The sequence below is a fragment of the Solanum stenotomum genome, chromosome 2 (genome assembly GCF_019186545.1).
Source record: "Solanum stenotomum isolate F172 chromosome 2, ASM1918654v1, whole genome shotgun sequence".
In the NCBI taxonomy this organism is placed as follows: domain Eukaryota; kingdom Viridiplantae; phylum Streptophyta; class Magnoliopsida; order Solanales; family Solanaceae; genus Solanum; species Solanum stenotomum.
The window spans coordinates 72686766-72701934 of NC_064283.1; the positions used below are offsets into that span (position 1 = coordinate 72686766).

A 15169-nucleotide genomic window follows, 5' to 3' on the forward strand; every position below is an offset into this window, starting at 1 on the left:
CAAATTTTTGAAGCTTTAAGAGTTTTAAAAATGTTGCCTCATGATCAAGAGAATAGTAGTAACATCCATGGTGGTTCGAGTAATGTTCTTGTACGTGCTCGAATTGATAGCATCTCACTTCAGATCGAACCAAATGGTCCAACGTGCAACATTAGTCCTCGTGTGAACGATGATACAGTCTCAGATCATCAACAATCACATCATGCTAAATTATCAATTCTTCGTGAATCTTTACACCCCGTTACACTTAAGGTATACTTAACTTCTCTACACTGACAATTGTATACACTTGATGTATACTATTGTATATCGTTGTATATTTTAGCGGTATATTGACCTAAATTTTTTTAATTTTATTTTTGTAGTTTGAAGATGTTTCATACACTATCAAATTGGAAAGCAACAAAAGGGGTTATTTTTCTTCACATCAACAAAAGCAAACTAGAATGATACTTCAAAATGTCATGGGAATAGTTAAGCCTGGTGAACTTTTGGCCATGTTAGGTCCATCAGGAAGTGGTAAAACAACTCTCCTAACATCGATAGCCGGTCGATTACACTGTAAATTCTCCGGTACCATAACGTACAACGATCAACAATTTTCGAGCTCAATGAAACGAAAAATTGGTTTCGTGACACAAGATGATGTGCTATATCCTCATTTAACCGTCCTCGAAACGTTGACATACGCTGCTTTGTTAAGATTACCTAGTAAATTAACAAATCAAGAGAAAATTGAGCAAGCAGAGTTGGTTATTATGGAATTAGGGTTAACAAGATGTAGAAATAGTATGATTGGTGGACAATTATTTAGGGGAATTTCAGGTGGAGAGAGAAAAAGAGTGAGTATTGGACAAGAAATGTTAGTGAATCCAAGTTTATTGTTACTTGATGAACCAACTTCAGGTCTTGATTCGACTACAGCTCAACGTATCATGTCAACATTACGTTGGTTGGCTAGAGGAGGTCGGACCGTGGTCACAACGATACATCAACCTTCTAGTACGTTGTTTAGAATGTTCGATAAAATTATCGTCTTGACTGAAGGTTGTCCGATTTATTATGGGAAAAGTAGCCTTGTTATGGAATATTTTGCATCGATTGGTTACGCTCCTGGATTCAATTTCATGAACCCTGCTGATTTTCTACTTGATCTTGCTAATGGTAAGACATATTTTAATTTCTCTCCGTAGACGTAGAGCGTAATTTTTTCATTCATATTTTTTTATTTTAGAAATAATTTAAATTTGTCATTTACCCTTTTATGAGATAATATTATGGTCATACAAATGTCTATGACCTGTTTTAGACCTCACAATTAATAAATCGTTGATCTTTTTAAATTTTAATGACCATGATCAAAATGATTTATAAATTAGGACAGAGAAAGTTCGACTTATCATGGAGGTCATAGAACTTCCTTCATATAATGTCTATATTAAACAAGATTGCTTATACTATCTATAAATGCTATTTATTTTATGTGAGAGTTTCCTATAATTGAGTGTAAATCAAGTTTCAAACTCATAGATGTCTATATGTTACCATAAAAAATGGAAACCAAGCCAAAATGAGACAAATTAAATGAATATTTTTCTCCATATATTGGGTAATTGGTGTAAAAGTGGTTGAGATTTGACTTGATGGACCATATTATTCCCTATTTAATACATGTTTTGTTGGGTCGATTTTATAATCTCTACAAATTTATTTTTACTTTTATAAAAAAAAATCATTTTTTATGTATAAGAGATCTGAAAATAAAAGACGACTACCATTTCCTAGAGGATTATCTTCCTATGCTTTATTTAATGAAAATCATGTTTTTTTGTAACAGTAATTTAGCTAATCTACTTTCCAGTCACAAGTGAAACAATTAGTACTTAATCAATGATTGTTTTAGCTTATTAAACTTTAATTTGTCCCCTCCTTTAGCCCTTTAATTAATAAAGTTGTCGTATCATTTTCTTTTTTTACCTTTTCATTTGGTCCCATTGTCCTTTAAATATTATTAACTAAAACAAATATTCTACATAAAAATACAAAAATTAAAGATTCTCACACGACTTTATGTTGCCATGGTACAATAATTGTTTATCATATGTTACATAAATAAAAATCAATTAATTAATTGTCCTTATATGAATTTGTCAAATAAAGTATTTAATTTATTTTGTAGGTATTACACATGATACAAGGCATGATGATCAACATGAACTTATTATGAAACAAGATCAATCTGAAAATCAAAATGCAACCAAACAGTCCTTAATTTCCTCTTATAGAAAAAATATTTATCCTTTATTGAAAGAGGAAATTAATCAAAGTTGCAATCGTTCGATTCGTTCATCATCAACAAGTACGCGAAAATCTCTCATTTAACTTATTATATATACAATGAAATTATATCTCTGAATTATCGTAAAAGGTCTAAATATACCACTTTTATTTGTCAGGTCGCGACGATCAATGGACCACAAGTTGGTGGTTGCAATTTAAGGTTTTGCTTGGTAGAGGACTTAAAGAAAGAAAACATGAAGCCTATTCTGGTCTAAGAATTTTCCAAGTGATGTCTGTTTCATTTCTGTCTGGACTTCTATGGTGGCATTGTAATACTAATCATATAATGGATCAGGTAATGTTCAAAATTTCTTATGTAGCCATTCTAATGTTTTTTTATTACATTATGAATTGTGTGATCGTCTTATCTAAAAGGTTAACCAATTAGAAATAATATATTTTATTTACTTAATTATGTCTTCAACACGTCCAGCTCTCATATACACACGTGATGTGATTTCCTAGCATGGGCCACTCATTAACTAGTGACTGTGAGATTTGAATTCCACCTCAAATGTCATGTTGAATAATGTCATCTAATTTTAAAACTTAGTTGCACATTTTTATGTACTTAATTATATCTTTAGCACGCACTCTCATATGCATGTGTGGTTTTCTCTATCATAGGCCACTCACTAATGAGTGACTGTGAGACTTGAATTTCACCTCAAATGTCATGTTGAATTATGTCAACTAATCTAAGAACTTAAATACTTTTATTCTACTTAATTATGTCTTTAACATGTCCCATCAAATTCAAAATGTGATTTCGTATCATATGCATTTCTTAATGAGTGACTGTTAGACTTGAATTCAGGACATTTGCTTCCTCAAATGTCACATTAAATTATGTCACATAATCTAAGAACTTAAACTGTATATTTTTATTTACTTAATTATATTTTCTACACGTATTTAATAGACAATTTAAGTAAGTTTTTTCAATATACAAAAATTTCTAACAAGGTGATTGTATCCAACAGGTGGGATTGCTATTTTTCTTCTCAATATTCTGGGGATTTTTTCCTCTGTTCAGTGCCATATTTGCATTCCCACAAGAGCGTCCAATGCTCATAAGAGAGCGTTCGTCTGGCATGTATCGCCTTTCGTCTTACTACTTTGCACGAACCGTGGGTGATTTACCTATGGAACTTGTACTTCCAACAATCTTCGTAACAGTAACATACTGGATGGGTGGTCTAAAGCCAAAATTTGTCACATTTATACTGACCCTTTTGATCATACTTTTAAATGTGCTAGTGTCTCAAGGACTTGGCCTAGCACTTGGTGCAATACTAATGGATGTGAAACAAGCCACAACATTATCTTCAGTGTTGATGCTTGTGTTTTTGCTAGCAAGTGGATACTACATTCAACATATTCCTATTTTCATTAATTGGCTCAAGTACATCTCATTTAGCCACTATTGTTACAAACTTCTACTTGGAGTACAATATTCAAGAAATGAGGTTTATGAATGTGGGATTGGGAAATATTGTGAAGTATTGGAATTTCCACCTATTAAGTATCTTGGAATTGACAATTTGGTACTTGATGTGGTGGCATTGGTTGTTATGTTGGTGGTGTATAGGCTTTTGGCTTATGTTGCTTTGAGGTTGTGGCATCAATGACTAAAGTGAGTGTGTGTGTGAGAGAGAGAGACTTTTGAATTTGACAAGATTTGTATTAATTTCTTGAAGTTTATTAAATAAAATATTAAGAAATATAATTATTAACCTTGACAAGAACATTTGTTACAATGAAATGTGAATTGTACTATATGTAGACACGTAATTTTTTATCGAACTAAAATTTTACATTATTTTTAGAGCTTAAATATTTTAAAAATCAGCAACCCCCACCCCCTATATATCAATACACATCCTAAATACATTAAGACACTCAGACGTATAGAAAAAAAAAAAAAAAACATACGTACAAAAACAAACATTTATTTTTCTTTCACACTACACAAACAAAGGTTGAGTTTGAGGCTTGCTTTCGTGGTTCCTTATTAAGATTATTTTCTTTTCGTGAATTGATTCTCACAAAAGGTACCATTTATTTTTTGTATAATTTGATTTTCATGATTATATAAGATTTGATTCCAATGTTATGAAGTTGCTCAAATTTTGTGTGTGTTGAACTTTGATGCTATAATATTGAAATACTTATCCATTATTTTAGTCTATGTTATCTTCCATCTTGTACAATATGCTGCTATCAATTAAGTGCTTTTTATATTAAGCTAAATGCCTGAAAGAATTATTCTAATAGTTTGTTTAGTCAAATTTATCTAAAATTAAAAAATGTTTATTTTAGAAAAATTAAGAGATGAAGAGTTACATTTGTTTTTTTATGTCTTTTGACATAGCTTGTAAGAATACTAAAAATGTAAATGCATTTATATCGAATTTGAATATGAAATAATTTTCTATTTGTTTAAGATTTTAGACTTTTATTATTTAAATAATATTCATGAATATAAATAGTAAAAATGTAATTTAATCACTAATAAAATGCTTAAGCTGTCTAGTAATAGGTAAAATATTAAAATATATGACCCGTTTCAAAGGTCGGTTTCAATTAAGAATGTGGTTACGCATCTTTCTTTGAAACACTTGAAAGAAACTCAAGGCTGCAGTGACGCACCTTGTCCAAATTGTTTTAATAATTATTTTTTGTTAATTCAAACCAAGAGGTAAATTGAAATTATTAAGTGTGATGAACTCAAGAGGGGAAGATAGTTATGGCTCCAAATGTCAAGATCGAGAATGCAGTTATGCATCCGGTTTAAGACTAATAAAAATTCAACAATTAAAAAATAAGCAAATTTTGGCATATAGACACAAATTATCCAAAAATATATCAAGATAAGTATAAGTCAATAAAAGTGACTGTGCTAGAACCATGGGACTCGAGGAATGCCTAATACCTTCCCCTCAGTCAATAGAATTCCTTACCTGATTTTCTGGTTCGCAGACCAAACAAAGAGTCATTTCCTTTTGATTAGGGATTAAACAAAAAGGTGACTTGGAACACCATAACTCAATTCCATGTGGCGACTCTGAAAAAAAAATCTCTAATCAATATCGTCACTTAAATTGGAATAATTCTATACGTTGGTGCGCAAAAAGGGGTGTGACACTATACAAACTATTATTGTCAAGAAATGTCTTGCTTTTTCTTTCATGTTTTTTACTCCTCCCTAGAAGCTTCGATCCTTTTCTCTCTCTTGGAGATTCGAATCAACAGATTCAAGATTGGAAGTGAAAGGTGTTTATCATTCGATTTACTGGAGATTCGAACCAATAAATTTAAGATTGAAGGTGGAGGGTGCTTACCATATGAATAATTCCGATCATAAAGGTTGTTTTTTTTTTCTTACCTATTATGCTTAGTGATTTAAAGGAATGTCAATGGTGTTATAAATTATGCCCCCTAATTGATGTGATAGAAATTAGAAAAAGTGGCAAAGTATCTTATTCTTGAATGACATGAGTAGAACCTAACTTTGATGTCTTCATAGAAAATTGAAAAAAAGCAGAAATACGTAACATCTAATTTCTTAATTATAGTGCATCCCTTTCACATCGACCAAGGATTGCCACAATTTTATTTTTTTTTCCAGCATAGGCAAATTTGCTTTTTCATGGAACATTGTAGATGTGTTTCCAACTATATAAGGTGTGTTCGGTACGGCAGAAAATATTTTTTTATAAATGATTGGTCAAATATTTTGAAAAATAAATTTATCTAAAAAGATAAATTCTTTAAAAATAAAGGAAATAATCGACTTTCCTAGTGAAAACTATAACAAAAAAAGAGTTTCATAAATGATAGGAGTATTCTACATTAATTGTGTTTTTCTCTCCAACACATCTCATCTTTCAATGCTTCTAGGATAATATTTTTTACGTACGTATCAAACACAAACAAATAAGTAAAACCTAACTTATTTTTGAACAATCACCCTTCCAAGTTAATTTTTTTAATCGGTTTATTTGAGTTCGTAACTAACGATAATTAGTGAGTTTCATTAATGGAAGAAAAACATTTAATTACATAGTTTAAGTTGATCCTTAATTTATGTTCTTCAAATGAGTAGATCCTTAAATTTTTTCTTAGCAGTCAAATTAATTAATGTCTTGCAGCCAACATGTATAAGTTATTTAAAGGCGTGTGACAAACTTATACGATATTATATTGCAAACATATAAATTTATGGCCCACAAAAAAGTTATTTACCTTAAAGAAATAAAAGTTAATGATCAACACAAAATAAACGTAAAAGTATGAATGACCCAAAGATCAAGTGGAGATCCCAAAGACTCAAAAATCACTCTTTTTCACTTTATATGAATGGCGCCCATTGCAACACTTGTAAATGAGATTTATAAATGAATGGGATAGCTCTACAAAAGGAACCCCAATTACCAACAAAAAAATTAGTTGGTAAATTGATCAAATTGGTTGGCAAATTGAGTTATCAATCAAATCCCAACTTATATTAATCCGTTGCTAAAAGGCTCGTCGGTAAATATTACCAACCAATTTTAATTTGTTGGTAAACTTACCAACCAAAAATCAGTTGGTAAACACCCAAAGATGTTGTTACAAAATTTTGAAACATGGCCCTGAATTTTCCGTTGGTAAATTCACCAACTAATTTTTGGTTAGTATATCGTTAGTACCTTTACTAACGAATTGAAAAGGAGTTAGCAAATTTTTTTCTTTATTATTCGATTCCGTTGGTAATACAATTTTTTTCTTTATTATTCGATTCCGTTTTATAGTAACAAATGTTGATAGTAAACTTTTCAAGATACATTGGTAATTGGTTTTCAATTTTAGTAACAAAAATTTTATGTTGGTAATTTACCAATAAATTTTAAATAATTTTTTTCTTTTTTTTTTTGGTTTCCCATCCGGTGTCCGGTACCCACATTGGAGCCCGACTAAATCCGAATTCACGTCGGGAAAGTCCCCTGGTTTATCATCCGGTGTCTAGTACCCACATTGGAGCCCGACTAAATCCGGATTCACGCTGGAAAGTCCCACATTGGGGGATAAAGCGCTCCCTAACAAAGGTGACTCTGTACCCAAGGGGAATCGAACCTGAGACCTCTTGGTTAAGGATGAATGAGTACTTACCACTCCACCACAACCCTTGTTGGTAATAAATTTTAAATACGTTAGTATGATTATTTGTTTTTCTAATAAATTTACTAATTGATTGTTAGTTTGTTGGTAATATATCATTCAAGTTCAATGTTACGTTACTAATTGATTGACAATATGTTCAAAATATTATTAACTGAATGATTATTCAATAGTAAAATATTTATTAATTTATTGCATTTAAAAATCTAAGAGCACGAATATAAATCCAAAAATATTAATATCAACTTTATAAATCATATTTGAATGAAACAATGCAAAATCTATGATAACAAGTTAAATTAATCTCAATATGACACATATCATTATATCATGATGTGTTTCTAAATGTATGTAGTGTACAAGTTGCCAGTGTTAAGCAAAGTCAAATTTTAAGTAAAGTCAAATTTTGCCCAAAAGTTAAAAGTTAAAACACCTAACGGTACAAACTGAATATGAAAACCTCACAATCCAAACCAACCATCCTATTAGACGAAAAATGACCTTCCAGAGCTAACCGCGCTGACGAAATTCAAATTTGAGCATGTTTCCCAAAAAAATTGACCTAATTCAAATTTTAGCCAAAAGTTAAAAGTTAAAACGCTTAACGACACAAACTGAAAATAAAAGTCTCAAAACCCGAACCAACCATCCTATGAGACCAAAACTGAACTTATATGGCTAATCACGATGACAAAATTTCAATTCGAGCACGATTACCAAAAATATTGACTAAAGTGAAATTTTGGCCAAAACTTAAAAGTTAAAATGCCTAACGGCACAAACTAAAAACGGAAGCCTCAAAACCCGAACCCTCTAACTTATTACATTAAAAATGACCTTCCACATCTAACTGCACTGACGAAATTCTTATTTGAGCATGTTTATCAAATATATTGACCGAAGTTAAATTTTGGCCAAAATTTATAAGTTAAAACACCTAACGGCACACACTAAAAATGAATGCCTCAAAACCCGAACCAACCATCCTAATAGATAAAAAATGACCGTTGGAGTTAATTACGCTGATGGAATTCTCATCTGAGCATGTTCACAAAAATATTGACCAAAGTCAAATTTTGACCAAAACATAAGATTTAAAACACCTAACGGCACAAACAAAAAATGGAAGCCTCAAAACTTGAACCAACCTTCCTGTTAGATCAAAAATGACCTTTTGAAGCTAATGACACTGACAGAGTTCTAATCTGAGCACGTTTACATAAAATATTGACTAAAGTCAAGTTTTGGCTAAAATTTAAAAGTTAAAACGCCTAACGACACAAACTGAATATGAAAGCCTCAACACTAGACATTGATTTACCAAAAAATTTAACTTCAATTGGTAAATTTACCAACTATTCAAATATAAGTTAGTAATTAATAATTTACCAATAAATTTTATCACAATTGGTAATAGTTACTATTCAACTAAACATTCATATGTAATATTACCAACTAATAATTAATATGTTGATAAATTTTACCGATGGATTAATGATCGGTTGGTATATTACCAACTATTATAATGATGTTAGTAATTTACTAACTACAATCTTTATTTGTCGGCAAAATTTCCGACTAATTGGATATTGGTTGGCAAGTTTACCAACAAATTACATTTCGTTACTAATTTACCAATACATTTATATTTGGTTGGTAAATTTAGCAACATAATCTTGCCGTTGGTAAATGTTTGGTTAGTAATTCATTGGTAATATGTTAATAAATTATATAAACAATTTTTTTGTCATATTTACCAACCGATATATACTTCGTTGGTAATATTACCAACAAAAGGTGTGCGTTAGCAATATTTCAGTTGGTAATCCATTGATAGAATGTTGCTAAATTTGGCGCCATTTTTTCCCGCCGTATTTACCAACTAAAATACTTAGTTAGTAAGATTTTGGTTGGTAATCTGTTAGAATTTCGTTGTTAAGTTTTAAAATATAATTCGGTTAGAAATATGTTGGTAATTTGTTAGTAGAATACTAACCAACTTAAGTTGTTAGTAAAATTTGTTGGCAATTTGGGGTTTTTTTGTAGTATGAGTTTTAAATAATTACTCTCTCTATTCCTAATTATTTATTCACTTTTGAATTGACATACTTATTAAGAAAACAATAATTGACATAGTGAGTTTACCATTTTACCCCTATTAATTATGGAGTGGATGAATTAAAAACTTAAGATTTTCAAGAAGTTCTACCTTTTTCAAAGTAATTAATTGAGGGTATAATAGGTAAACATATTTTGTCCTTTCTTGATTTGTCAAAATAGACAAGTAATTAGGGACAAATAAAAAAGAAAAAGTGGACAAGTAATAAGGGACAAAGGGAGTAATATCTAATGTCTTAAAAGACGAACCATTGAATATTTAGAAATGAAATGAAACCAAATTAACGAGATGATATTGAAGATTCATATAGTCGATTTCAATTATCCTGTATCACATCCTCCAGTATTATTTAATGGACATTTCAATAAACCCATTGCTTTGTGTTCTCCCCAAAATCCAAATATTGGGCCACTTCTTCATACCAAGCTAAGGCTTTTGACTCAAATAAGGCCCAAAAATTAGGAGGGGTTAAGTTTGTTGCCTTAGATGGATTGGTCTAGCTTAACAATTTTTTTGAATAATAGTCTTCACTTCAGAAAATTCTTACTTTTACTCATGAAGTAGACGTTCAGGACATTTTAAAATAAGGAATAATGTACTTGATCAATTAATCAGAAGTTTTTGACCTTATATGTAAAAATTAAAATTTACTTGTGTTACAATTGCCTATCAGGCATAAGTTCTAAGTTTTTTGAATAAGACAAACATTTAATATATTTCAAAACAATGAATTATGTTCAACTGACCACAAATTTTTCCTTATAGGTAAATATTAAAACTTATGTCTGACGGGCAACATAAATTCTTCTCAACCAATTTTAAGAGATAAAAATTCAAGAGCGAACACTTCGAAAAACACTAGAGGCAATATCCTCCAAGATGCTTTGCCAACTTGCATGGCACAGGTTTCATATTAGTAATATTATAATAGACATAATATATAAATATAGTAAAAAATGTGTCCTTTAATATGATTTTAGTTGGTATTTATGTCCTTCAGTTTAGATGTGACAAGTAAATATTTAAGCTAATTATATAAAGTTGAACAAGTAGACACATATGTCCTACGTGTATTATGTTACGTAGGATGCATGTGTATATTTGTTCAACTTTATACAAATTTAAGTGTATGTCTACTTATGCACACCTTAATTTGAAGAGCATAGATGTCAATTGCAACCAAACTAAATGACACATTTATATATATACGCCATTATAATATTTGCCAACTGATATATTAATATTCCAAATACCCCTACTAGTTGGAACTGTACAAAGGAATTTACACTAGTCTATATTATACCAAGAATTTCGTATAATATACAAAAGAACAACATGAATCCTGTAGCATTTGTCCTTAAATAATGCAAAATAAAGAAAATTATATGTCTTTCAAATCTTTTTATTTTTCACTCAGTGATAGGTAAATATATTAGTTTCCGATTAAATTTAAATTCGTAAAGGAAAGCTCAAGTGTTTCATAAAAATGATGAGAAATTGAACTGATCGATACCTTGCTCTAATCAAGGACGACGTTGTATTTATCTCTCTAGTGGAGAGCTGAAATTTTCATTAAGGGGTACAATGATATGAATAAGTAAATACACGAAGAAATCAAGGAAATTCAACATCTACTATATACATAATAGATATAAAATAAAAATATATATATACAATGTAATTATATTTTCTGTTAAAGAAGATTCAGATGAACCCCTTACCCTTATCTAAGTACTCCGAACGTGTAATTCTCCACCACAATCCTTATTGGTGAAAATTATATGCTTTGTATATATCTAAGCATCTGATGCTGAAATTATCAAATTGGGCTTGTGACATGATATTCATGTTATTATTAATATTCCCACTTATGTGAAACAAGACTATAAATATTAGAGTTCATTAAGGCAACTAGAAACTCAGCCAAATTAAAATATTTCTTGTTCTTCACAATTAAAATGGCATCAATAAAAATTGAGAAACCAGTTGGTACTCAACCATCTGCCTCTACAATCAAGAAAACATCAACTAAGGCTCCTACTGCTTCCAAATCCGCCCCGAAAAAGACTCGCGAGCCTAAGAAAAAGGTCAATCAACATTTCTAATTTTAAGTTTTTTTATACATACGTTGATTGTGTAAATAATATTTAGACAATTGGTATATTTTAACGTGTTGTACGTAACAAGTAACCTGTCTTATTTGACGTGTTACTAGCTCCTTTTGTCTAAAGCCTATCAAAAAAGAATATTGTCACATTTCTATGTTTTTTTAAATGATTTAAATTTTACCATTTTAACCTTAATGATAATATGACTCATAAGCTATATAAATGTTAAGTCTTGTTTTGAACTACGAATCTTGAAAGTCTTCCTTTCTTTCTTCAGTTCTGCGTTTAATTTACCTATATTGGGATGACCAAAGTACTCCTTGCGTTCATGTTTACTTGTCCACTATTTCAAAAATAATTTTTCTCTACTTGTCATTTTAACATATCAAGAAAAGATAATTATTTTTTCCGTTTACCCTCAATATTAATTATTTCTTCACAAATTATTTCTCAAAATAAGACTATACTTCAATTAATATGAATATTGTAGTAAGATACTCAGATTATTATATCTTAAAAGACGTGCAAAATTGAAATGAACAGAGGGAGTATAATCTTACTTTTTATGAAAAATCCGGGCCGGGCTAGAATTTTTCCAAATAATAATATTTTCTTAAAAGAAAATCAACGTGTATATTTTTGGTTATTAATATTATTTCGTGTAAATAATACAGTTTAATTTTTTTTTGTTTAGGCATCAGGTAGCAAGGCAGGTGGAAAGAATAATAACTAAGAAGAAGTTGGAGTAATTAATTAGAGTATGATGAAGAATATAATTGTCGTTGTTTAAAATTATGAGTGATGTACTTTTCTTCTCTTAATGAAATAATCTCATACTCTTATCTGTAAAATTGTTTCTTTAATTAGATAAATGTAAAAATAATTTTTAAAAATATCCTTCTAATGATAATAAAGTAAATTAATATCAAATTAGAAGCTATTCTGCTCATGTATCCTTCAAAAATATCATCGCATTTGTATCAGATCCTTCTGAAAGTTGTCAATGAGGTTGAATATTAATAGTAAACCACGAGTATTTAATTTATTTAAAATTTTAAAATCAAATCACATATGTATATGTATGTAGGTATGTATATACCATTTATATCTTTCATGTATATACATGTATATCCTTGTATATCAGTGTATACTTGCGTGTGATATCGATATACATGAATATTCAGTAACATATAGGCGATACATATGTCTCAAATCTCAATGATGTTTTAAAACTCGGTTTTAGCTATGAATTAGACTCCAAATCAGCTCTAATCATTCTCAAATTGCATATCGACTCATCCGAGTGTTTTTAACAAATTCCAATCGCACTTGCAAAAAACAGCTAACATATCAATTCAATTGTTAATAGATTAAAATGGGCCGAGGAATGGATGAATCACTAACTCACCCAAACATAAACAGGTTAGATGAATTGGGCGGGTTGGGATTGATTTTGCTAGCCCTACATCCATCTATATATCTTTCAATATCTAATGAATTTCTTAATATAAATATAGAGTTTACACAAAAGCTATCGAGTCCTCAGAAACATAGCTCACGTATATTATTGTAGATCCGCTTTGATATTAGGTTCACTACCTAAATTAATATAACATGTAGATATTATGTCTAACAAAGGTAGCTAGGTAATAGTATGTGTGCGGCCATAACTAGCAAACATAGGACTATAGGAGGAACTCTTATTCTTCTTCTTTCATTGGTAAAGATTTTAACACATTTTATTAGTATACATATCTATTGCTGTTAAAAACTCTTTTATTATAGTGATTGTAGATACAGATTCGACAAAACTCAATAACTTAACTCACGTTTTTTATATGTGACAACTAAAATTCAAAAACTAAAAATCTTAGCTTCGTATCACCTTCCCAAATTTTTAGTCACATGCATGTATCTAGTCTTATTATAATAGTAAATCAAAGTAAAGGTTTTGTGATTGACTTGACTTGTTGACAATAGTAAAACATTTTTTTCTTTTCTTCTCTTTACATGTTCTCTTTAGTTGAATGATTCTTTGCCCCCCCTTTTAAGTTTTGCCTTTTAGTTCCACGCTTGACTCTAAGCACTTCAAGTCTACTTGTGGCAAACATTTATAGGGATAGGGATAGGAAAAAGAAAATCTTAAACTCATAGCTCAGACTCATAATATCGTTACGATGTTTGGCTGAATATAAAATTAAAAAAAGATTTTTTTAAAAAAACATGTGATCTATAATAAGCTCTATGCACTTGAGTCGGCTAGTGCACATTAATAATAAAGGTGGTCAATTGAATAGCTTTTTTCCAAAAATTAACAGTATGTCTTTGGTTCACATTCTCAAGTTGAAGTTTATAGGTTTCTAGGCTATATCAAATTAATATATAAATACAATATTGATATAAAAAAAATTCAATAACATCGGAAAGTCATTCAAGTGATATCTATAAATAAACGTCTTTAAAATGTGAGTAAAATTAAATATATTAACTGTTACGATAAAAAAAAAAAAACTAGTAGTATATAATTTGTTTCCCTATTAATATAAATATTTTATTAAAATCGACAAAATCAAATCGTGAACACCCCTTTAACCTTTCCCTATTATCGTATGTAAAAAAAATAAATACGTGAGATGATTGATTGAAACACATTACATATTATTCAAATTAAAGAAGGTCCATAAATTGTGGTGTAATTCATCAACTACTTATCAACCATATATATGTGGACCAAAAATAAATATGACTGCAACACCAAACGCGTTCATGATTGTGGCAGACTGATGAGTATATACTAAATATACTTTTTTGTCCTTAACTAGGAGGTTTTAGGTTCGATTCGAATTTCCTTAAATATGGAGTTACCTTTGTTAGAGAAATGTGAGATTTTTTAGTGCAAATTGTCTTTGTTTGAGATCATTCTACCCCAATATCTTTATAGGATTATCCTACAAATATATTTGTAAATATATAGGAATGTTGTTTAACTCATTTAAATGAACTTGATTTTAGTATAGGAGATTATAACAATATTTCCAATTGACTAATATTAGCTCTATATCTGAGAAAGGAGAATCTTGATACAACTTAGCTTTATGGGATCTATTTTAATAATAAAATTAAAATATATTATTTTTGTTATTAAATAACTATATAAAATATTTACAGTTAAATTTATATTTTCAAATTATAGTTTATAAAGATAATTTAGTAAAACAGATCCCTTACAAAAAAAAATATAAAGGAAGATTCAAGTCAACAAGAAGCATGTTAAGAAATGGAGAAAATAGTATATAACACTATTACATAGAAACCAATAGAGGAGCTTACGATCAGTCGGTCTGATCAATTTGTCATTCTTCTTTATTTATATTTAATAATTTCTCTGTTTTAATTTATTTTTCTTTTTAACATTTAGTGTATTTATAAATTACTAAAA

General features: G+C 29.6%; 1 protein-coding gene and 1 long non-coding RNA gene across 2 annotated transcripts; both read left to right on the forward strand.

The window, feature by feature from the left end:
• Positions 1-6: 6 nt before the first annotated feature.
• Positions 7-4107, forward strand: LOC125854287 (ABC transporter G family member 21). Its single transcript, XM_049533785.1, has 5 exons — positions 7-252; positions 366-1164; positions 2180-2359; positions 2457-2635; positions 3324-4107. Exons 1-5 carry the CDS (start codon positions 31-33, stop codon positions 3969-3971), a joined length of 2028 nt encoding a protein of 675 aa, XP_049389742.1. The 5' UTR covers positions 7-30; the 3' UTR covers positions 3972-4107.
• A 7387-nt stretch (positions 4108-11494) lies between these two features.
• On the forward strand, positions 11495-12571 carry LOC125854312 (uncharacterized). The gene is made up of 2 exons (XR_007445395.1): positions 11495-11709; positions 12425-12571. It is a non-coding gene; the product is annotated as an uncharacterized LOC125854312 (long non-coding RNA).
• The last annotated feature ends 2598 nt before the right edge of the window (positions 12572-15169 follow it).

Excerpts from the sequence above, each read along its gene's own strand:
- LOC125854287 (XM_049533785.1), top strand. The coding sequence starts at position 31 with ATGTTGCCTCATGATCAAGAGAATAGTAGTAACATCCATGGTGGTTCG. Across the intron at positions 253-365 it reads TACACCCCGTTACACTTAAG|TTTGAAGATGTTTCATACAC; the intron begins GTATACTTAACT and ends TTATTTTTGTAG. Across the intron at positions 2,360-2,456 it reads GATTCGTTCATCATCAACAA|GTCGCGACGATCAATGGACC; the intron begins GTACGCGAAAAT and ends TTTATTTGTCAG.